The sequence below is a fragment of the Musa acuminata genome, chromosome BXJ1-4 (assembly GCF_036884655.1).
Source record: "Musa acuminata AAA Group cultivar baxijiao chromosome BXJ1-4, Cavendish_Baxijiao_AAA, whole genome shotgun sequence".
Lineage (NCBI taxonomy): Eukaryota > Viridiplantae > Streptophyta > Magnoliopsida > Zingiberales > Musaceae > Musa > Musa acuminata.
In genome coordinates, this window is record NC_088330.1 from 2,242,208 (window position 1) to 2,265,829 (window position 23,622).

The 23,622-nt window shown below is 39.7% G+C and overlaps 3 protein-coding genes across 6 annotated transcripts; 2 read left to right on the forward strand and 1 right to left on the reverse strand.

The window, feature by feature from the left end:
• The first annotated feature begins 3,560 nt into the window (after positions 1-3,560).
• LOC135641084 (protein VERNALIZATION INSENSITIVE 3-like) lies at positions 3,561-9,553 on the forward strand. Of its 3 annotated transcripts, none has more exons than XM_065156121.1 (5): positions 3,561-3,699; positions 3,841-3,948; positions 5,383-6,064; positions 7,725-8,032; positions 8,127-9,553. In XM_065156121.1, exons 2-5 carry the CDS (start codon positions 3,930-3,932, stop codon positions 9,356-9,358), a joined length of 2,241 nt encoding a protein of 746 aa, XP_065012193.1. In that variant the 5' UTR covers positions 3,561-3,699; positions 3,841-3,929; the 3' UTR covers positions 9,359-9,553. The 3 variants fall into 3 exon arrangements, with proteins under 3 accessions (XP_065012193.1, XP_065012201.1, XP_065012195.1); XM_065156129.1 differs by lacking the exon at positions 3,561-3,699 and adding an exon at positions 4,018-4,073 and having other exon boundaries at positions 3,738-3,948; XM_065156123.1 differs by lacking the exon at positions 3,561-3,699 and having other exon boundaries at positions 3,738-3,948.
• Positions 9,554-11,554: 2,001 nt separating this feature from the next.
• Positions 11,555-14,363, forward strand: LOC135641093 (probable receptor-like serine/threonine-protein kinase At5g57670). 2 transcript variants are annotated; one of them, XM_065156138.1, is made up of 7 exons: positions 11,555-12,283; positions 12,379-12,648; positions 12,717-12,874; positions 12,949-13,034; positions 13,118-13,253; positions 13,326-13,475; positions 13,882-14,363. In XM_065156138.1, the coding sequence occupies exons 1-7, from the start codon at positions 12,088-12,090 to the stop codon at positions 14,044-14,046; spliced, it is 1,161 nt and encodes a 386-aa protein (XP_065012210.1). In that variant the 5' UTR covers positions 11,555-12,087; the 3' UTR covers positions 14,047-14,363. The 2 variants fall into 2 exon arrangements, with proteins under 2 accessions (XP_065012210.1, XP_065012214.1); XM_065156142.1 differs by having other exon boundaries at positions 11,562-12,283; positions 12,379-12,633; positions 13,882-14,349.
• An 853-nt stretch (positions 14,364-15,216) lies between these two features.
• On the reverse strand, positions 15,217-18,487 carry LOC135641102 (lysine-rich arabinogalactan protein 19-like). The gene is made up of 4 exons (XM_065156150.1): positions 17,756-18,487; positions 17,576-17,673; positions 15,870-15,947; positions 15,217-15,771 (listed from the first exon to the last, which is right to left on the reverse strand). The coding sequence occupies exons 1-3, from the start codon at positions 18,072-18,074 to the stop codon at positions 15,885-15,887; spliced, it is 480 nt and encodes a 159-aa protein (XP_065012222.1). The 5' UTR covers positions 18,075-18,487; the 3' UTR covers positions 15,217-15,771; positions 15,870-15,884.
• Positions 18,488-23,622: the final 5,135 nt, after the last annotated feature.

The window sequence follows — 23,622 nt, forward strand, 5'->3', positions numbered from 1 at the left end:
GAATACTTCTCAAATATTTCAGATGAAGGCGTGTATAAGCCTATTGGTCGGAGGCAATTTGGATAATATTTGCAGTGAGAGCAACAGCTCGCATGGGTAAATTGGAATGGTAAGTGGGTGGTGACATGACACATGCTCGCAAGCCCACTCTCGTGGCATGTTGGAAACCTACCCATCCATGGCGCCGTTCAGGTCGGAAGTGGTCGTTTTCTGCGCATGCTACGCTTCACTCGAGCACACTTTGTTTGCTGTTATATTTCTTTCCTCCTATCACACGATGTAATATGCAAGTGTCTTCCCGGTTCACTTCACTGTGCGAAGAACGCAGGCTTTTAGCATATGTTTTCCATACAGGTTTTGCTGTAGTAGAAATGACAGAGTTGGATTTTTTTTCTTCTTATATTTGGAGCTATTCATGTTTATATCCATGTAAATATAAAAATCATCCTTATATTATTGTTATATTAAAATTAAATAATAATATATCTAATTTACAATATGTAGCTCTCAATGTAATTCAGAAATCTTTTATTTGATCTATAAACGTGATCTAAAAGTTACAGTGATGTTGATCTACCAAGATAACTATACTCATCTTCTCTTCGATTATGGACAAATGAGAGAAAAGAGAAAATCTATAATAACTCAATGACTAATTCATATGACTAAGGAGAGATAAGAGAATATTTATAATATCTTAATAATATCATGTATCCATGTATTATATTTTTAATCCATAAGAAGTCATTTCTATTTATAAACAAGAATAAAGAGTCTAAAATAAGTAACTAAGAGAGTTTCTCAAATCAAAGTCATCTCCTAAGGATTCCTATCATAATTGAACTTCTTTTATATTAGTCGATAACCATAATTAGAATCCAATTATACTCGTAATTTAATATTCTCTCACTTAGCCCATTAATTGATAAGATACAAAAGAAATTTAAATTTAAAATAAATAAAATAAAATTTTATTTAAAACTAATTATATTTAATTATATTTTAATTTTTTTTAAAATTACACATGTGCATAAATTTTATAAAATAAGTCAATAAGTCTAATAAATATAATATCATATTAAGTCCGATTACTAATAATAAGTTATAGCGATTGTATGTCATCAATGTCATACTTCTATATGTATCACAATACTGTTAACTTTTCCTAATGCAATATAAAATGACCCATCAATTATTTTAATGCATAGAGTTTTGATTGTACTTATCATTCCTAAAGAAAAAAAAAAATACTATGATATATCACATAGTATCTTCAGTAACTTGGCAATTGAGTCTAACTACACCAAGTCCCTAGATAAAATTTTGTAACCATAAAACTTGATTAGTGATCTCAAAGCATATCACAAAATCAACTTTTATTATTAATAATATAATTTATATTATACTATTCTTATAAATTATCTCTTCTACTGATATAGGTATAAATCATAAAATAGACTTCTTGTTATCAACGTAATTTACAAAATCAAATCTTAAAAAAATCATATTTTCAAGCAGATCAAATTTTATATATGTAAGCATATAATCCTTTATATCTTCCAGATATTTTTTTACTTTTTTGCGTAGTCCCTTAGTATTTTCATTCTTAGGTAACTTTAATACCTACCCAATATTTTAACTATAAAACTAATATTTGATCTGTCATAAGCTTAAGCATATAATATATTTCCATTTGTGTATATATAAAAAATATTATTCTTTATCTGATTTTTAAGTCATTTTAAAAATATTTGTTTTGATTAAAATTTTACTTTTATCATTTGCTAAACAAAGTTGTATACTAAATCTCTTTAAGATTCGATTAATATATCCTTCCTAAGATAATCCTAACAATTCTTAAGATATATCCCTAAATATCTTAATGCTAAAAACAGATACATCATTCATATTAAAATTCTTAATGAGAAGTTTCTTGGTTTAATATAATAAATCAAGATCACTATTGACAAGCGAAATATTATTAATATATAAGACTAATATAATAAATTTGTTCTCACTAATCTTTAAATATCTCTTAGATATATTTTTTTACTTTCTTTGTAGTATTTTAGTATTTTTATTCTTGAGTAACTTTAATATCTACTCAGTATTTTAACTATAAAACTAATATTTGATCTGGCATAAGCTTGAGAATATAATATATTTTCAACTGTGCATACATAAAAAATATTTTTTTTTATCTAATTTTTTCTAAGTCATTTTAAATATATTTGTCTTGATTGAAATTTTTACCTTTATCGTTTGTCGAACAAAGTTTTATACTAAATATTTGTAAGACTTGGTTAATATATCCTACGTAGCAATTATTAAATGATTGCTAAATATGAGTAATATATCTAAAAGTATTTAATTTAGATAAGATTCCAGTATAAGATATGTTATTCTTGTTTATTTTTATTTATTATTTATTTGTTGGGTTTGGATTCTAACAAAATTTAAACTATTATAATCTTTGGTTTTTTAAGTATTTTTATTTTTAAAGAAATTTCTCTCAATATATATAATGCATACAAATTCAAAGTCTTATTTGATCTGATGGACTATGTTTATGAACTTCGAACCTCAATCCAACGGTGGAAGGACAACGAAATTTTTAATATATATATTTTTTTTAAATAGGTTCATATACTAAAAGGGCATGTTTATGATTGAGTTAACTATGTTAAATAAAAATGAAACCAAGCCAATAGATTAAAGTATGTCTTTGGAATACTTATATATTTTTTATGTATATTTGGAGAAAAGGTTTTGAGCGAATGTATATTCCATTCCTTCAAAGTTTGTTAAATAATATATAAAAAGTATATCTTAAATATATATTGATATAATTATTGTTTAGTAAAATTATATTTTAAGATTCTATTGAATGTCATGTGATAAATTTATCATTCTAATAGTTTAATATTTATTAAAAAATACATATTTATTTATATTTAAATAAATAAATATAATATTATGAAAAATTCATATGGTCAAGATATATAATAAAATAATATTTACAAATAAATGAATAAAATTTTACCTCATAAAATATATAAATTATGTTGATAAATTTATAATTTTAGATAATATCATAGAATATTTTGAGAATTAAAAAATATATTAATATCCTACAAATGTTGAAATGTTTATGTTACCCTTGACATCAATATTTGAATTTCTTAGTGGAAAATGTTCCTCTAAATATTTGAATTTCTCGATCAAACACTGCAAGTGATATATCAGTGACAAATAATTTATTTTAATCCTTCAAAGAAGTATTGTAGATAGTTATTCTTTTCTTGTACAAAACAGTATCTCTCAAAGTCAACTCCACTTAAGAAGAAGAATTTCTTCGCGGGTCAAGTTGACTCAAATTTGGCACATATTATAATAAAAATATGGAGGGAAGAAAGTTACAAAGACTTCCAATATCATCAATAACAGGATGTAGAAAACTAATGTGTAAAATCTAAAGATAGAAGGACCAATATGCAAAACAATCCAGAAAAGAAACCCTTTTGTTACTATCGTGTTGCTTTGATTGGCCACAGTCTGCTCCCGAGCATTAATCTAATCTTACGGAGAGTGTCATCTATCTCTCTCTCGCTCTCCCGGTGACGTCCGAATCTCTAGACGTGAGGAGGAGGAGAGGAGACGACAAGATGATGACTCGGTCAGCCACGGATTCCTCCATTGGTATGCGTAGCCCCCTTCCTCCCCCCCCCCCCCCCCCACCTCGTCTCCCTGCCTCTCTCTCTTTCTCTTCCTCTTGGTTGGGTGAGATAAACGTGAAGGCACAAAAATGCGAAATTGAATGGGATTCTTGGCTGCCTTTAGGTTGGGACGGGCGAGCCGCGTTGCAGGTGCGGAAAAAGATCAGCTTTGAGATGGCAATGTGAACGAGGGGAAAACTGAGGTCTCCCGCCATGGATCCGCCCTTTTCCGGTACGTTTCTCGCCGTCTTGCTGGTAGTCTTTGATTCTTTTACCGTGTTTTTGACAATTGATGCTTCAGGAGCACCCGATCTGCTTGTTCGGATGGACTGGAGGGGGAATCACAGCTTGGGTTATGTAAAAATTGAAACTTTCCAGGTCTTTCGCTGTTCCGTGTGGTTTTTGCGGTTTGTGGCTTGATTAAATCGGAAATTTTAAGGGGTTTGGTGGTGGAGATAAAAATTGGATTCTTGTAAACGTTTTTTGGTGGTTTTCTTTGATTTCCTATTCGTGGAATCTGTCCCTTTGTTGCATTTGTGGATCGTGTCCAGGCGATTACTATGTTTGGGGGAGTTGGAAACTTTTTCCCCAAAATTTCGGTGAAACATAAATAGGGGAAGCTGATTCTTTATCCCACTTGTCCTTTTTCATGCGTCAGAATGAACCTTTTCATTCTATTTTCTCGTTGGCCATGAGATGCTGTCTTGGCCAGCGCTAGGGATGTTCATATGCCTAGACGAATTAGAAGAAGTTCATCCTAGTGAAATTCTAGTTATTAGGTTCAGAAGCATTTGCTACTGCGAGAATATTGTGTAATTGAATTCATAAGGAGTTCTTTCTCTGATAGGTTTTTTTTGTCTATTTTAATTCATGAAAAATTTTGAAAACCCTGTCATCTATGGTATATGAGATCAAAGTTCAAATTTATCGGATGCTTGTGAAGCATTGTTTTATGGGTTTAAGATTTGCATTCTCATGTTTTTATTGAATAAGGTTTGGACTTGTTATGCTCAATTATAGATTAAGCACGTGCTTGTAAGGTCCTAAATATCAAATGTCAGCTCATTTGTAACATGCACCAAGGCACTAATGCACACCGTTCCTAGCTTCACATTGCTTTGTCTTGCTTCAAGTTGTTTAAATACATTACCATTACAGTGGTTGCTTTTATTGAGTTTCTGGATCAGTTTCATCCTCTACCTCTCATGTTAGGAATGTTCTGTTTACTGCAAACATTCTGTACTGCATGGTTAGCCGGGGGAATGCTATGGCATGGCCATGCAGGTTTGTTAAAAGTTCCAAAATATTGGTCTCTTTGAGACTCACTGGCATCAGGTGTCCTTATTAAACTGCTTTATGAGGTATCTGCCGCATAGATAATGTGATATCGTCGCACACCTTATAAGCATCAGCTTGTCACCGGGAAGAGGTTACTTTATTGCAGCCTATATGTCAGGGGTTTGATTCATGGAAATAGCTCTCTGCATGTAGGATAATGTTCACACATCCAACTTTCCTCCGACCCCATATCAGAGGGAGATTGTACAATGGGGGATCTTCTTTATCATCTAACATTTTGTCTTTGCATAATCATATTCCATTTTACATCTTTTTGGTGGTTTCTTCACTAATTTACTAATCTAGTTTGATATGTTCACTACCACAGGATTTGTGCTTGACCCATCTAAATGTAGTAAGTTGAGCATCGAGGAGAAGAGAGAACTTATACGTGAACTATCAAAATGGCCTGAGAGTGCTCCTGAGAAGTTGCAGACATGGAGTCGGCGTGACCTTTTAGAGATCCTGTGTGCAGAGATAGGAAAGGAGAGGAAGTATACTAGCTTAACGAAACAGAAGATGATCGAATACCTGTTCAGAGTTGTATCTGATAAAAATTCTGGAGAACATGCAAAAGACAGTGATTCGTCTCAGGTCCCATCTACACCTAGCCCTCAAACTCCATCGAAGAGACAGAGAAAGAATGAACATCCATCACGTTTGCCAATTATCACGAACAACCTCCAACCAAGTGATGTTGAAGAAGCTCTTGACAACATTAGATACTGCCAGAATTCAGCCTGCAGGGCTACTCTTAACATACAAGATGCATTTTGTAAGCGTTGCTCATGTTGCATCTGTCGCAAATATGATGACAATAAGGACCCTAGCCTTTGGCTATTTTGTGGCTCCGAGGCTTTTTCTCAAGGTGACCTATGTGGTCTGTCTTGTCATCTCGAGTGTGCTCTTAAGCATGAAAGGACTGGTATCATGAAGAGCAGGCAGTGCACCACAAGATTGGATGGGAGCTACTACTGTACATACTGTGGAAAAGCTAATGACTTGCTTGGGTAAATTATTCAATGTACCATTTAAAAAAAAAATGAATATTGCATATTGAACTGCTCAGCATAGCTTTCTGAATTTGAGAGATCTCAGTCTGTCTGAGCCATGACGTAATTTTCTTTTAATTTGAGAGATCGTAGATCATTAGCATCTAAGTAACTTTTCTTTTAAGTTGCCATGACGTAATTAATTGTCTTGTCTTCTTGGGTTCCTTGTCACTTGAAGGAATTGTGACACTGCAACATCAGTATATGTTATGGTTAGCTTATCTAGTCTGTCAGTTTTAGGAGCAGATGAGTTTCTGATGAGTTTGATGCATTTAAAATTTCTTTATTCTTCAGGATTATCTGAACGATGGATTCTTTCATTGTTTTTCCCCATTATTGATGATTGTTGATTAGTAACTAAAACTGGAATGAACAGTAACTGTTTCTGATTCTACTTGAATAAATTGATAATTTTGGCTTTCTACATTTTATCTCCCATGTGGGCAGATAGAGGTAAGCAAAACCTAAGAAAACTTTAAGGGTTTAGATCTATATCTAATATTTGATCTGCAGCTGTTGGTTAGAGAAATTTAAATGCTAGATCAATTGGTCTTCTTGTACATGCTTTTGATGTTTGTGAAACGCTGACGATCCATCTCCATGAGCAATGCATGACTTGAAATAGACCTAAATATGATTATACATTTCCTACATCAGTTAGCATTATTACTGCACATGATAAAAGTTGTACAAGTTGTACCAAATTTCACAGCTCCATACTACCAGCAAGATACTACTGCAGCAGTTCTGTTAAATAGCCAAAAGTGCCATAGGTTTTACCTAGAGATAGGAGTTTAAGTGAAGTATTTAGTCTCAAATTATAATTTGTTAAGCAACACACAAGCATTGAGGTGTAATTTGGTCATTGAAAAGATGATTTGGTAAAGAAGAGAGGCAACATATGGATGTATGTGTTCTTATAAAGTGGGGAAACACATGATTGCCACTGTGGCTACTGGGACTGAATATACGAGCAAGAAGTGCTTATGAATGAGTATTCTGGAATACCATGCGGGAGTAAGTTTCTGCTAAGATATTCTCTTTTCACAAGTAGCAATTGCTATACAGTGTTAACTCTCTCAAATACAGATATAAATGGGACTTCTTTTTAATTTCTAAAATCTAAGATGGTACTTGATAAACTAAAGATTTCCATAATTTCTGTTTGTCTTTCTTCGGCTAGGAATGTTTAGTTTATGTTAGCATGTTGCTTTGATAAAGAATGTTGTTGCAAGGACAGATCCAGGCATGTATTTGTGATGAATCATCAACGATTATAACATCTATTTCAACTGTGTTTGTACTTTTCAAATGTCTTGTCTTGTTGATCTAGTTAAATGTGTCGATATTTTGCTACTGTTATACTTGTTTGGTTAACTTGATCTTTCCTAGTGAAGTTCTTTTAAGATATAAGGTTTATCTCATTATGGTTATCATATATTAGACATTGGCATGAACCATTTTTATGAAGTAAATCAGCTTTAGATTGTCTAGAGCAGTCTTTGCTTCAGTGCTGATACCCATAGTAGAATAGAAACTCCTTTGTGATCACATGTTGGAACAATTGACTTTTAATGACGGTTCATTTTGTTCTTACCTTGACTTTTTTGTTCTTCAGATGCTGGAAAAAGCAACTCTTGATCGCAAAAGATGCACGACGAGTTGATGCATTATGTTATCGTATTTCTCTTAGTCATAAACTTCTCAGCCTAACTGAAAAGTATCAGAGTTTGCATGAGATAGTTGACACAGCACGGAAGAAACTGGAGGCAGAGGTTGGGCCTATTGATGATTTATCAAACATGGCACGTGGAATTGTTAACCGACTCTCTGTTGGTGCTGAAGTTCAAAGACTGTGTGCCCATGCAGTAGACTTACTAGATTCTATCCGTGGTAGTTCTTTGTCAGCTAATAGTCAACTTCAGCGTAAGCTTCACTAAGCTTCAAGTTTACTGAGCATTCTGGTATCTGTTTGGTTTTGACTGATTTTTTTTTTTTTGTGAATTTTTATTGCCTACAGAAATTGGTACGGTATCCTCCAGCTTCATCAAATTTGAAGAGATATTACCAACATCTCTTACTGTGGCATTGGATATAGAGGATAACACACCATTAGCTCAAGAGCTAGCTGGTTTCACTTTGTGGCACCGAAAGACTGACAACCCAGAATACCCCAGGAAACCATCATTGTCTGTGTTTAAACCGAAGAAAAGGTTGCTATTAACAGAACTAATTCCAGCCACAGAATATATGTTCAAGGTGGTAGGCTTCAGCAAAATGCGGAACCTCTACACGTGGGAAGTTGGAGTAAAAACTAAAGCTCTCTCTCTTGATGACTCTGTGGGTTTGGCACTGGAGACAACTGTATCAAACCCACATTGTCAAATCTCTAAAACAAACAGTAGTGGCTTGTCTAATCCCTTGGAGGGAGACGAATCCAATACCAATAGTTCTGCATGTGCTGACTTGAATAAGTTGCCGGAAATTGATTTTGATGATTGTGAGAAGCCTCAGATTCTCGAGACAGAAAAATCATTCGATCATGCCCAGAAAGATAATAGCCACCAAAAGAGTGAATGTAAGGGCAGTATTAGTGGAGCAGAAGTTCTTGAGCCAGAGGATTCACATGGGCACTCTGATTCTGCATTAGATGAGGAGCCAAACTCAACCATTCCGATCGAGTCCACTAACTCTATGGAGAATAACCAGGCATCTGACATCCCGAAGTCGGATAATGAATCTAACACTCCTGTCGTCAATGAGATGGTGATCGTACCATTTGGACAATCAGATCCCACCTTGCCTGCCACTCCTCCCTGCAGGTTGGAAACTGGAACAGAAGGTTCTGGAAGGTGCATTAAAGGGAACAGTGGTTTTAATATATTTGAGAAAGGCTCGTTGAATCCAGACGCGGAACCAGGAAGTTCATCCAAGAAAAGAGGTGGAGGAAAATTTGAGGGTATAAATATCAAGGATGAGTCGATGGAAGGGTTATATGAATACTGTGTGAAGGTCATTAGGTGGCTGGAATGCGAGGGGCACATCGAGAGCAACTTCAGGGTGAAGTTCTTGACTTGGTTCAGCCTGCGAGCAACCCCACAGGAGAGAAGAATTGTTAGTGTTTATGTTGATACGCTGATCGATGATCCCCCAAGCCTTGCAGGGCAGTTGGTGGACACCTTCTTGGAAGCGATCTGCAGCAAGAGGCCACCTCCAGCGCCAACAGGCTTCTGCACGAACCTTTGGCACTGAGGAAGCTATTGGACTCGATAATCAATGTGACAATTCTTTAGATGCAAATTATTGCATTAGTTATTCATCGGACATGTATTCATGGGTCAGCAATTTCAGGTTAACTCATATTATTGCTTGTCCACAATTACAATTTATATGTACCTGACACATGAACAGAACTGTTTTGTTCCTCCTAATGCTCTTTTGTTCTCATGGCATTCTGTGGCACTGCTCTTTATCTTTGCAGAAACTTGATGCCCAAAGTTCATCAATGTCGAAAGAATCACTCTTTTGAAAGAATCTACATTGGATAAACTGGAGAAAAGGACTGCTTGGATGTTTCTTTTGAGTTTGACGTTGATTCTTTGATCTTGTGGATGCACATTTTTGCATGGTTCAACTGAGTGAATAGTAAACAAGTATATTAAACATGCTTTTGGGAGCTGGTCTGATTCATGCGCAAGGCTTAATTCCCTGCTCATTTCAGCCTATACAATCTGGAGCAAGATGTTGCTCACACTCCTATACTGTTCTGTGTTGAGGCTTTTTATACGCGTGCACTTGGAGCAAGGTGGTGATAGCAATAAAATTACCACCACCACTTCCTTGTTCTCCTCCTCCACAGACTCACAATCACCATGGCCTACTTTTTCTCCTCTGTTTCGAACTTTAAGATGAAGACTAAAGACATCGGCAATCACAAAAGCATACAAAAGCCTTGGAAGACAGTAATCTAATACTCGTTAGATCCATGGAAGAAAGGTCCCAACGCCAAATAATTCAACACATCTACTGATGAATGGTGTGTGTGTGTGTGTTGATATATGTATCACAGAATCACATGTTATTCTCCTCGTGAGGTGAGGTTAATTTAATCACCTCTACCAGTGTTGGTTGCTAACATAGGTTAGCAAAGAAATGCAAAATTATTTGATACTTATATGAATAAGATGTGCAAACTATACACAACCACTAAGTTATGGATATTTATATGAATAAGAAGAAGTCAATTTGATGGTGGTGTGTGATGAGGATAATAATAACGACGGGACACGAACTAACGTCACCTGCTCCCGGGTAATGTCTCTTGGGTCACTTCGACCGAGGAGCTACGGGGGTCGCCTGTCTCGGTCTAACTTGATAGCTTCTGGTCGAAGCAGACCAAAACGCCGACCGAGGCACGTTGCCATCCTGTAGGAGCCTGGTCCTTCACGCCACGCCAATGTCGGCGTCAGACGTTATCCAAGGTACGACCCTGCTCCTTGCAAGCGTGCACATCAGGAAACGTTGACATTCCTTATAAAAACCCTTGCGTTCGGAACAATAAGGGAGAGAAAAAAAAACCCCGGAGATTGTCGACTGACTTGATCGTCGGAAGGGTCGAGTCGAGCTCTCCCGACCCGACCTGTGTGCAGGTATGAAGACGGAGTGCCTCCCACCAAACGCCCAAGCGAGGTGTCCCATCGCGGAGAAAACAGTGACCCTGTCGAGATCGGACCACCACAGTCGGCTACCTCAGCAGCCTCAAGGGTCATTCAGAAAGATCTCCAATCATTCGGACATAAACCCAGCCGTGTTGGCCCAAGACCACGACGCAAAGATGTTGACACTAACAGTGTGTATTCAGATCTTATTCTCATAAGTTGAGGTTTGAACTCTTATTCGCATAGGCGATGGTATGTATTCAGATCTTATTCACATAGGTTTATTTGCATAGGCGATGATATGTATTCAGATCTTATTCACATAGGTTGAGATTCGAACTCTTATTCCCATAATTAGAATATTCATATTGACATAATTAGAACACTAAATAAGATAACTATTGTAATAACCTAAATGGAATCAAATATTTTTTTCCCTCTCTCTTTTGTAATAATATAATTAGATTATTTTGATAATCTAATCAGAACACTAAATCATACATAATGAGTCCTCTCTCTCTCTCTCTCTCTCTCTCTTCTCTATCTCTTTCAACAAACAGCTGTGTCTGCGCAACGCCCACCTCTCATCATGTAGGTTGACAAATTTGTCGTTCTTGAGCCATTCCAGTTGAGATTATCTTGACAACCAATTCACTGCTCTGCCAACAGTTTCTCTAAGCATCATTCATGGCATTCTCATGCACAACATGAATCATTGAGGGATTAATGTGGCTTGGGACCCCATCTGCACCTGTATTTGGTCCTCCACCCCAAGTACTCACTCCTTACTCACTCCTCCACCAAATCTTGGCCCCTCGGGAACACTTCTAAATAATTCCACCCAATGATCATCCCCTCCTCGGCACTTCACCCATGGCTGCTTGGGTCATCCACCATGTGCCATGGTTTCTCAGGCTCCATGGATGAGATGGTTCTGATGACCGGCACGCTCAGTGGCTGACCGCTGCTTTGCTCATCTCCTTCCTTGACCATGTTATTTGGGTGTCGAGCATGAAAAAGTAGCTCTGGTTTCATCTTCCACCATTAAAGCCTTGTGTTGAGCGTGCTTTGTTGAGAACAGTGGCAGGGATGACGCCACCATTTCCTCTTAGAAAACTCCCACCTTCCCTCATGCAGTTTCATCATAATGTATTGCCACCTTGTCTCCTTCGGAAAGCTAAGCATCCTCCTCTGGTTGTGTGCAGTGATGGTGGACTGCTTTAGGAGTTCCTAAAGCATTTGCATCTCCCTTTCTTCTTCCTCCTCTTCTTTGATCATCACCTGCATTTCGAGTGCAAGTGAGCAGAAGACAGAGTCGTAAGCATGCGTCTTAAACGCTTGCTGTCTCTTGGAATTGGTCGGAGGAGCAGAGGACAAGCGAACGCAGAGGAGAATGCCTCCCCTGTTCGTGAGAGCCAACCTATCCATCATCTGTTCGACGCGGAGCCACCTTGCAAGCCAACTTGGAGATGCTTCTCCCACGAGGAGATACATCGAGCAACTGGTGGCTTTCGCCAAGGTCTGCTGACTCCATGTTTCAGAGCGCTGTTACATGGGAAACTCCGGCGGATTCTCATCATCTTGTTGTTGTTTTGGTGGCGCTGGAGTTTGCAGAGAACCTGGTCGGGAGAGGCGGGTACGCCGAGGTGTACAGGGGAGTGCTCGAGGACGGGCAGGCGATCGCGGTGAAGAGGCTGACGAGGGCGTCGTCGGACGAGCAGAGGACCAAGGATTTCCTGACGGAGCTGGGCGCGGTCGGCCACGTCCGGCACCCCAACGTCTCCGCCCTCCTCGGATGCTGCGTCGACCGCGACCTCCATCTGATCTTTGAGTTCTCTTCACGCGGCTCCGTCTGCTCCAACCTCTACGGTAACGTGACATCGGGTGCGAAGCTGTTCGTGGAGAACTTCACACGCAGAACGTGGTCGAGCTTATGTGTACGCTATGTGCAGATGAAAGCTCTCCTCCCATGGCTTGGAAGCTGCGGCACGACATCGCCGTGGGCACTGCGAGGGGGCTCCATTACCTGCACAAGGGATGCCAGAGAAGGATCATCCACAGAGACATCAAGGCCTCCAACATCCTCCTCACCGCCAACTTCGAGCCTCAGGTAGCAGCACTCAGCTAACCTCGTTGCTACTTCTCCTCTCAATCTGTACGACGAATCCATCTCCTCCACCGCAGATCTCCGACTTCGGGCTCGCAAGATGGCTTCCAACGGAGTGGACACACCGCGCCGTGGCACGGGCACCGATAGAAGGGACGTTCGGGTACGAACTCCTCGAGAACATTCATGCAAGAGCGCAAGGTCTTTGATGCTCGCAGCAGCTAACGAAGCTTGTGGTATCACCAGGTGCTTGGCGCCGGAATACTTCATGCACGGGATCGTTCACGAGAAGACCGATGTGTTTGCATTTGGCGTCTTCCTCTTGGAGATCATATCAGGAAGGAAACCAGTGGATGGATCTCACAACAGCTTGCTCAGCTGGGTCAGTGTCAGCTGCATCTGATAGATATCGGGAACATCACAGAACTGCTACTGCTAACTTTGTTTCATACAGGCAAAACCTTATCTACGTGATGGCACTGTGCAAGCTTTGGTGGATGCAAGACTAGGAGATGAATACGACATTGATCAGCTGAGGAAGCTCACATTTGCAGCCTCCCTCTGCATCAGAACAACCCCAACACAGCGCCCTTCCATGACTGAGGTAAATTACTGTTGCTGGTCGCATGAACAACAACTTTAGGATGAAAGAATCATGCCAAAAAATCACTGAAAGATCATTGAAACCCACTAAAAGTGTACTGAAGTGGACAGTAGAAGAAGCTCGGAAGGAAGTAAAAGGTTTAGCAACACCAGGAAACTTGAGAAGATGCAGGTTTCATGGTAGATTGATTCTCTCTATCAAGTTATATTTGTTTAGTTGGATGCCTAATTGAAGGCCAAACTACTGGTGACTTAGGAGGAATATATTGGTGACAGGTTGCTTTCTTCCTAACAATTCTGTCTGAGTCCGTCTCTGATTAGCTCTTAGGGTCATTCCCACATGTAGTGTTTTTGCTTGGTTTAGATTAGACAACTCCTAATGATGATAATCAAATGAATAATGGCAGGCATTGGACATACTAGAAGGCAGGAAGATATTGCAAGATCAGTGGAAGATGCCAGAGGGAGAGGAGGAAGAAGAAGAGTCCTGGGGCTTTGATGATCTGGACGACGTCGACGACGAATGTGATACTGCCTCATCATCTTCGTCAACATGGAGATCGCAATCATAGATTTGCTTAAGAACTCAATGCCATTGACCTAACACCATTGTAGTGAGAGAAAGTAATGATCATAACTACTCACTTGTGCTGTGATGGTTATGTTGTCGATCTATCTGGTGTAGCAGGTCAAGGCATTTGGCACAAGTCAATAGACTGACTGCTGGTAATTTAGGGAGTAAATTAGATCGTGATGTAACAAGCCGACAAGCGACAGGAGATATTAATGCATGAGACTTCCACCGATGCAAGTCTTACTCCCAAAAACTCATATATATGAGAGTTCAATTGCCTGGCTATCTTAGATTCATCAGCTATGGTTGTGGAGCTTTGCCTTATTTGGAGAACCACAGGATCAGCTGAGATTAAGATTTGAAACAAGCGATGTTACCTAGGACTGAATTATCATCATGAACATACCTGAAACTAACAGATGCTGTGGAATAATTGGAAGGGACCAAGGAAATCTCCTTGGTTGGCCAAGGACTGAACTCAGCCAACCCGGGAAAGGAAGCATGACACCGAAATGGATGCCGAGGAAGGTGATGAAAGCCTTATCATTTCAGATACACGCCCATCTCTGTATCGAAAGAAGACAAGGATCAGAAAACTACAACCTGCACCTGCTCCGTGTCTTATCAAGTGGGCAAAAACTATGAATCCAAACAGCTAGATAGTTTGTGTGATAATATTGAAAAATAGGTATCAGAATTCTAGATCTGAAGAGCAAAGATCAAAGTAAAATGATATGAAGATAATAGATTGAGCGAGGCCACTGGTTATCTTCTGCTATATATTTCAGATGTTTGCAGATATGAGAGCACCCATATTACTTCAGTTCATTCAAGTTTGCCAGAGGACTGATCTTTGATCTGTTCTTGATGATGCCTTGAGTGGTGACCTTAAGTTTGGGAACAAGAAACCTCTCTATTTTTGCCTGTATACACACAAGCCTCCCACATGGTTGAATTCTAGTCACATCTTCGTTCCTTCATGTTGCAAAAGTAGCAGTAGTAAGTGTTATTGATCTCCTAGTAACTTTGTTACTATTCCAGATTTACAATAAAGGATGACAATACAATAACAACAAAAAAAACAAGAAGGCACAATATGCCAATTATTTAGCATTTGGCCATACAATTTTTTTTTCTGCTATTAAGTTTTATACATAATAATATGCTTAATTATCAAAAGCATCTAAATCTTTATTTATATTTTTAAGAGAAATCTTTTTACATATCCCCAAACTAAAATGAAGTCACCTGAGAATCAATCAAAATTTCACCAATTTATTCTTTTTTTCTGGTCCGAAGCTACCGAGCAGCAGACAGGAAGAGAACTCGAATAGATGTGGATGCCTTCTCCAACAACATAGACGTATGATGTTTACAGCTCTCATGTGTTGCTGCTTGAGAAAACCGGCACGAGGGACTTGAAGTTTTAATGCAAACATTTTATAAACTAATAGAATAGAGCTCTAAATGTCATACAAAAGGAACATAGAAATCACTCTGATTGGTTTCGGATGGATGATGTCTAGCAATTGGCCATATTAAAATGCTAACATGGTGAAACATTAATCACAGATTCCAGCCTCCTTAATGCACCAAATGTGATCAGCATGATGGCATGGTAGCCGTCGTAGAATCATTTGTTGGTAATTCATGGAGAACGCTTTGGAGCATCGATATGCAATTATAAATATGAACTTCACCGGAGGTTTTTTAAGTTTTGGATCTGAAAAATCAATATTAAAGAAGCTTACCACATGGCAGAAATGCAAGAGCAGATTCAGAAACAAGCAATTTCATGGAAGATATTGTGGTAAGGTTTACCTCCCTAGTAACTTATCAAATGGCTTGCCCTTTATCAGCGAGATCTTTTATTTTACTAACTTTGCCAGTTTCCTTTTCCTGCAATACAAAAAAGGAAACTTACATTAGATCCTTGACCCACCAAGAAATATGGATCATACGGGAGGAATTAGGCACTCCGATAAATAATAAATTCACTCATCAAACAACAAGATAGGATGTGTTACTAGCACATCAAAATCAAGAAAATCTGTCGATGGTCTGACATTGAGATTGAAAGATCCTCCTGGAAGATTATGAAAAATAAATTTGGGAAGAAACATGCAAAGGAAAAGGTGGCTAAGTGTCAGATGCAATCAGCGCACTATTGCCAAGAGACAATCTCAAAACTCCCAAAGTTGCACCAGACAAAAGCTGCAAAGGATGTTAAAGCATCTTTGCAAACCATATGAATTAGAGCAAATGCAGATACATCCCTGAACTCAAAGACCTGATCAAAACCACATGGGGAACCAAGACATTAACTAAAGAAAAAGGATCACTACTGTCTAGATTCAATGGACTAACAGAATGAACATGCTACATAATGCTATAAGTGCCCTATATTTGCAAGGTATAGGAGAATAACATGCCAATTTCAAAATGCTCTTATTTTCACATTAAGATAGACAAAAGCTGTATCAAATAGATGTTCTTAATCCTTATTCTTCACTAAGACATTCCACTAGAGATCTCTTTATCCTGTATTGACCTCTCCATACAAGTTAGTGGCCTACATACTTGTACGGTTGTGTACATATACATTTCACAACAAAATAAACTTTCCCAGCCTAATTGGCGATAAGACCAACCATATTTGCATATCAAATTGCACTTCCAACTTTGACATGCAAATCTTAATTAGTTATGAACCTTAAACACATTGTCCCTAGTTGTCAATATAATGAATGCCACCATGTCTGTCTCATCTTCTATGAAGTTCCGATAGAGCACAAAAGAGAACAATTTGACATACAAAGAACATACAATACATGACTGAGAACAGACGCAGAGTTCAGGTGTCAACACAAGATATTTGTTTATGATATCATGCATCGGTCCCTGCCATGATTCGTACGAAAAAAACTTCAAAGTTAGAATTATGATTTCAACCTCATGTACACTGATCAGCAATACTGAATATATTGTCATGTATGCCTAGTTTCTTCTTCAAATCCTCATATACAAGGAGCAGGGGAACTGATGTAAACATAACTAAATCTCAGAGTAGCACAAGAGAATATCTAGATCACGGTCATATCAAGAATGATTCTCTAGGTTCATTACTAAAAAACCTGCACCAATTCTTAGGCCCCTTCTAACCACCCTCCCAAAATGTATTTCACCTCCTTTCTTAAGTATCAAGATGTCCCTAATTCATTCGGATGATTCTTTGCAGATCAAAGTAAATAATGTAGGCAGACAGCATTAAGGTAGAAATGCTTGTTGAGAACAGATTTGAGGAGTTATGCAAACAGTCAGAGTAAGTAAAAAAGAAGTCTCCGTATAAAATGCCAAACCAATTTTGGAGGACATTTACAGATCAAGCACATTGCTCTAGGAAGCAATTCCAATTGGTAAATCGGAACCATCCAACAGAAAAATGAATTATAAAGCAGTTGAACAGCACATTTCACGGCCAAATCAAGTAAAAGAGAGCTCAGAAACACTGAAGAAAACCAATTAACCTTTCCACTGCTCTCATAGTAATCATTCAAAGCCCACTGGTACTTCGACTGGTTCAACCCGAACCAATCCGCCAAGTATTCATCCAAACTTAAATGCGCTGCCAACAAAAACCAAACAGAATAAGGAAAGGAAAAAACCACTACAAGCCCCGCGCCCAAACAAAATTCACAAAAAGATACCATCTTGGACTTTGACGACGGCGTCCCAAAGGAACCCGAACGCGGATCCAGCAGACTTGACGGCCGGCTTTTCGAACTGCTGCGGCGGAACCTGAACCGGCGGCGGGGCGGCAACGAGACGGGGCGGCGAAAGGGGAGCCTTCACCGGGAAAGGAGCCTCCTTTCCGGGGCTGCTGGAGCTCAATGCCGGCGCAGGGCTCGCAATGCGGGATCTCGGGCCCTCAGACGCCGTCGGGGTCGACGGCGGGGTGATGAAGACAGTGAAGCTCCCAGCCTTCCCGATCACCGGCGGCGGTGGAGGCGTCGGCGCTTCGGCCATATGGGAAGAGATGGATCGGTGCTAGGGCTCAGTAGAACGGGAAAGTGGTGCGAGGAGGGGCGCCTCGTGGGAACTTGTCGCCGATGCGTTCCTCTTCGGCCTACTGGTTTTGATCGCAATGGCAGTGAAAAGGATCCCTTTTTCCCCCCTCCATGCATTAACCTTTCGTATCCTCTTTATACAATTGGGCTTGTCGTTGGGGAGAATAGCGGAAACGGCACTGACGTTAGGTGGAGAAGTCACGCGGGCAGCGTGGGAATGCTCGGGTGACTTTGGTTTACACTTGGGGGTCTGCCATCGGCCCAGTGGCCCCCATCGCCTCCTGAGAGGTGAGCCGTGTGTGTTCCCCACTCTTGGCCCCACCCATCTTACAGACGATGGTTGGGCGGTACCCGTTCGCGTTGAATGCTTGCCGGTCTACGGCAGAGGAAGTGGTTTGAACTGATACAGGCGGAGAAGACAGCAACCCAACTCTGTCGGTCTCTGACGAAGTGCGTTTCATGCATCGGCCCCACCCCATCTTTATAGACGATTGGCTGAACACAAGTGGGTTGCGGAAGTACCTCTCACACACACAGCTGTTGTCCACTCTCCATGTAAAAAATTCACCAGACAACATGCTATCATCGGAGTGGTCTGAGAACAAAACTTAAAGGCAGCTACTTCTATCTGGTCCATGCTACTCTAATAGCATTTATTATTTGATTCACGGGCAAAGCTACACCTCCTTGTCCCACAATGCATAGTATATTAGTTCATCGTGTAGAATTCCAAAGCTGCAGCCTGACTCCAACTTAGTAAACATCAAGCGCCTAGGCACTGAGGAGGAACAACATTCCCATGGTTTTAGACAAAGAACATGGGCACAATACAGAAAGATCTGGTTCTGCAAAGAAACAAAGATGTCAGATCCAAGGCAAATTTGATGACAATGACTGCCCTAACCTCGAGGGAGGGCGTCCATGAAGCTGGTATCTCTCGCCATGCCAATACGCATGTGTCACGTAGAAGGACACCAGCCGTGCCAATTGCCATGCATGAAGAGGAGCAGCAACTCGAGGCCAGAGATCTCACGGCATGCCAGGATGGATGTTGGGCATCCAAATCCTCATTTGAGTATGCCTTCTTCTCCACAGCCACCAAATACAACCAGCCAGGATCCATTTGAGGAGGATAGTGTATGGACCCACGTACCAGGAGGAGCAGAGGGCACACTGACATGTCTCCAACGCAAAGGTATCAGTCATTGGTTGCATGTTAAGACACTCGCCACGAAAAAGAACAGCACGAGCACTGACTGAAATCGCAACTTGATGGCTTCACAGCACCTCCAACTCTTAATTTCCTCCATGAAACGGCTTCAGAAGTGGTCAATTCCCTTGCAAGTCTTCCTCATCCAAGTCTTCTGATACAGTCTCTAACGCATGAGTGGTCTCACTGCCCCATGCATTTTGACAAACCATATTCTCCAGGGATCTTCATTCCTTGATAGCTGACAAAGCCTCTCGCACGCTTAACCAACAGATGCAACATCACTTGGTGACAACATCCCACTACATTCTTCAACCTCCTAGCCGAAGACAACGGAAGAATTTGAGGAGGTGCGTTAAAATAAGTAGACAGGCTCGGTTCGAAGGGTTTTAGGACATACATCTACTTGTTGTGCATCCCAGAGGAAATGCTCTTCCTGGTGCTCAAAAGAAGCGGGAGGCACCTCACCTGCTTGTAGGTCTGAGACTACGTATTGACGCGCGTCTTGGTCCCCTCGAAGGTCAGCGGTAAGACGTTCATGACGATGATGGTGTCGCCGTCGGTCATCCCCCGCAACAGGCCGATGACCTCGATGGTGCCGCCGAAGCGAGCGTGCACCATCATATTCAGCAGCACCAGAGGCGCCGACATCTTCACCCGGCGGAAGTAGTTGGGATCCTGCGCCCACGGCTTCTCCTGCTGGATCTTGGCCTGCGCCGCCGCCGAGGAGGAGTCTCTCTCTCTCTCTCTCACGCGCACACGGAAGCGATGTTATAAAGAGCACTATTGGGTGTAGTGATGGATCGGCCCGCGCCCTTAAAGCCCAACCCACAAGTTTGGCGGGCCTGCAATTAGATCCGTTTGGATCCGCAAGTAATCGGATTAGGTTTAGACAACCCTCAGACAAATTTAATGACACACATAATTAATATTTTCTTTTTCTACGCGACACAGAACCAAATATCTGAAATTAGAATTAAAATTGAGTTATTTGGATCGATGGCTCGTTGCATAGTGAGATTACGTAGCTCGATTCAAAAATACTAGTTTAATATTCATGAAAATTACAAGGGTTCCAAAATATTGGATTAAGATTTTATTTTCACGTCCTCTGCATGAAGGTTTGGGATGGATAATCTATTGGGTATATTTGGATAAATAAGTTTATACATAAAATGTGGGTAGACTTTGCTTGAGGATCATTTGTGGACTTTGCAATTGTTTTTTTTTTTTCTTTCTTTTTTCACTCTATGCACATTAAGTATCTGTTAAATTATTTGAAAGCTACTTCTTTTTTTTGTGAGACGTAAGGATTTATCCGTTATTCGTTTTATAAGTTTTTGAGACGAGATTGCTTCTAGATTGAACATTTATATATGGATATCATAAGGATAATTTAAGACACAATTCCAATTAAGTCGATGATATTCATAGTTTTATTTTAAAAAAATAGATTATTTTTTATTAAGGTTAAATTTGATCATCAATTTCATTTGATAAAATTGACCCATTCTAACTCATATTTCCAATACTATCGTATCAATAAGAAAATACTCGTTAAGTATTTAAGAAACGAATGAACAATTTTTTTTTTCAAAAGCGAGAAACGTCTATTTTCTATATCTCTTATCATACTTTAATTCGAGAATAAAAGATACATGTCTTCTATCTTGCTTCTTGTAAAAAGATGGGTAGAAGATATCCGTATCTCATATTGTCTAGCAAAAACCCCTCTAATAATTATATAAATACATATCACAAGTGTTTAAAGCTTGAAAGCATTCATCTTAGTTTGTTTGGAAGCATCACATATCTTAGAATGTTGCTTTTATAGTGTTGTTGTAATCAAATAACATTTCCTTTGGATGCTATACCGATGTTCTTTATTATCTTTAATAGATGAAGTGGTGCGTCCAGTAAATGTTGATTGGAATCTATTAAATGAAAATAATAATTATATGATTTATCATAAAAAGTTGTAAAACAAAATACGTATTCTTAATTAACAAAAAAAAATATAAAATTCTTATAAATTCAGTTATCACCATCAACATTTGATTAAAGATTACTTTTTTTATGCACAACCATGACCTAAATAATCATACATAATTCAAATAAAAGAATTTATGATTTTTCCATCAGTGACATTTGGGGCACAACTTTGTGGCAAGGGATTAAAGAGACTTTTTTTATGAGTTAAATCTTAAGCACTGGATCATAAACTATTATATCTATCATAATCATAAAGAATTTATGTTAAACTTGAAATACTATAGTATATATCGATTCTAATGAACTCTCTATTTCCATACTTTTTGTTTTTCTGTAAATTTTGATTGTGAATGAGCCAAACATTCCATGATTAAGAATTGTCATGCAAAACATTTGTGCTTGTGTGGTCAAGAACACCCTCTACTAACAATGCCAATCTTAACCAAAGAGGATAGATCAGAAATCCAAAGACCAATAATATAACAAGAGGTACTAATGCAATGAATAAAAGAACTACTAACTAAAGAACCTAAGCAGAGACTACTCTAATCTATCTGGCCATATAGCTGCTAATCCCCGAACACTCAGCCTTACTCAGACTGAAACCCTAATCAAAATGCTAAAGTAGTCTCTTTGGTAGGAGAAGCATCATCTCAGGAGTTGCTGCTGCAAACCAGAATGCACAACACCAAGTATCAGTGAGAAGAATACAGTAGACTACTCGATGAGGAGCATGGCACACTATACATATATGATTGAAGAGTGTGTTGATTTGCACTAATACCCACAAGATTTCACATAACAGGAAGAGGAAGATGAAGACGAAGAAGAGGTAGATATCTCTAGAGAGCCACTGTAAGTCAGCTCCTGGATCATCTCTTCGATGTACTCCTCATCCGTACACTGGGCGACGTCTTCTTGGCTTCCGATCGGTGTCGCCTTGGCTCTCCTGCTCTCGTCCCCGGATGCGGAACAGCACCGCTCCAGCTTCGCCATGAGGTTCGGCGATAAGACGGACGAGAAGTTGGGGTCGAACGGGAAGTTGGTCCGGGCTGTCGGTCCGCACATGAGCCGCGCCGCCTCGTCGTAGGCCCTAGCTGCGTCCTCCGCCGTTTCAAACGTGCCCAGCCATATCCTTGTCTTCCTGAAATCGAAGCAACCTGGTCAAGCGACATATACCTTAGCCCCTCTCTCTCTCTCTCTCTCTCTCTCTCTCTCTCTGAGCTAAGGTTAAGCGAAGGTACTGAGAGACATTACAGAGTAGGATGGCGGATCTCGGAGACCCATGAGCCCCAGTGCCTTTGCCTTACTCCTCGGTATCTTTGTAACTTTGGCATGTCTCACGAATGTGCACAGCAGCCGCCTGAGAAAGAGAGATGCTTCGGGAGATGGAGGCATATATATATATATATATATATATATATATATATATATATATATATATATATAACTAACTAACATGGGTGACAGTATTGCACTTTTGGTACGGCAGCCCACTGGAGGCCCATATCTCATTGGGCTTTTAGCCAGCGTCAATCTGACAGTATTTGGATAAAATTTGAACACACTCAAAGTCTTACACTAATCACGATGAAAAAGAATTGGTGTTCGTATTGAGTTACAAAAATCTTCGTGAAGATTAAGCATTGATGTCGAACATTCATTTGTATTAAGAATATAAATTAATAGATTACATCAATACCGATAAAAGTAGGGTCGAGTATCTTTGAACTTGATGATGGTGACGACAAACATAATTTAGCCCAGTAGGCCCATAAGCCATTGAGTAATAACGTATAAAAGAAGAGGTCTAAATTGGTAGAGCAAAGAGGTCCGTCCCCTTCGCGTGGCCCCATGCGTTAGCTTTGCTCCCCCCATGTTTCTCTGTCAGACAGAGCTCATGTCATGTAGACATTATGAGTTGTGGGGCTGATGGCAAGTGACATCACAATGTTTTCATTGCCCAATCGGGGGACATCAGCATATGAGCTACCTCTAATCTCTTAGTTCTCAGATAAAAAGTGTCATGGGGGTGTCTCCCTCTGGCGTAGCAAAAGGATGAGCATCACAGAATGGTTGTCCCAAAGTTAAAGCATTCCAACATGATCCCTTGTTGTTTAGCCAACTAAACTCTTGGGAAGATCCAAGATTGGATTGTTTGGTGGCACAACGATGTCTCTTACAAGGAGTGGGTGGATAGATGTAGGGGGAGCGCATGGCATGGCACATGGAAGCATTTTGCCGAGCACATGAATGGTAGTGGCTCTTCAAGGGCCAGGAACGGAGGGGGCCCAAGGGTGGGGAT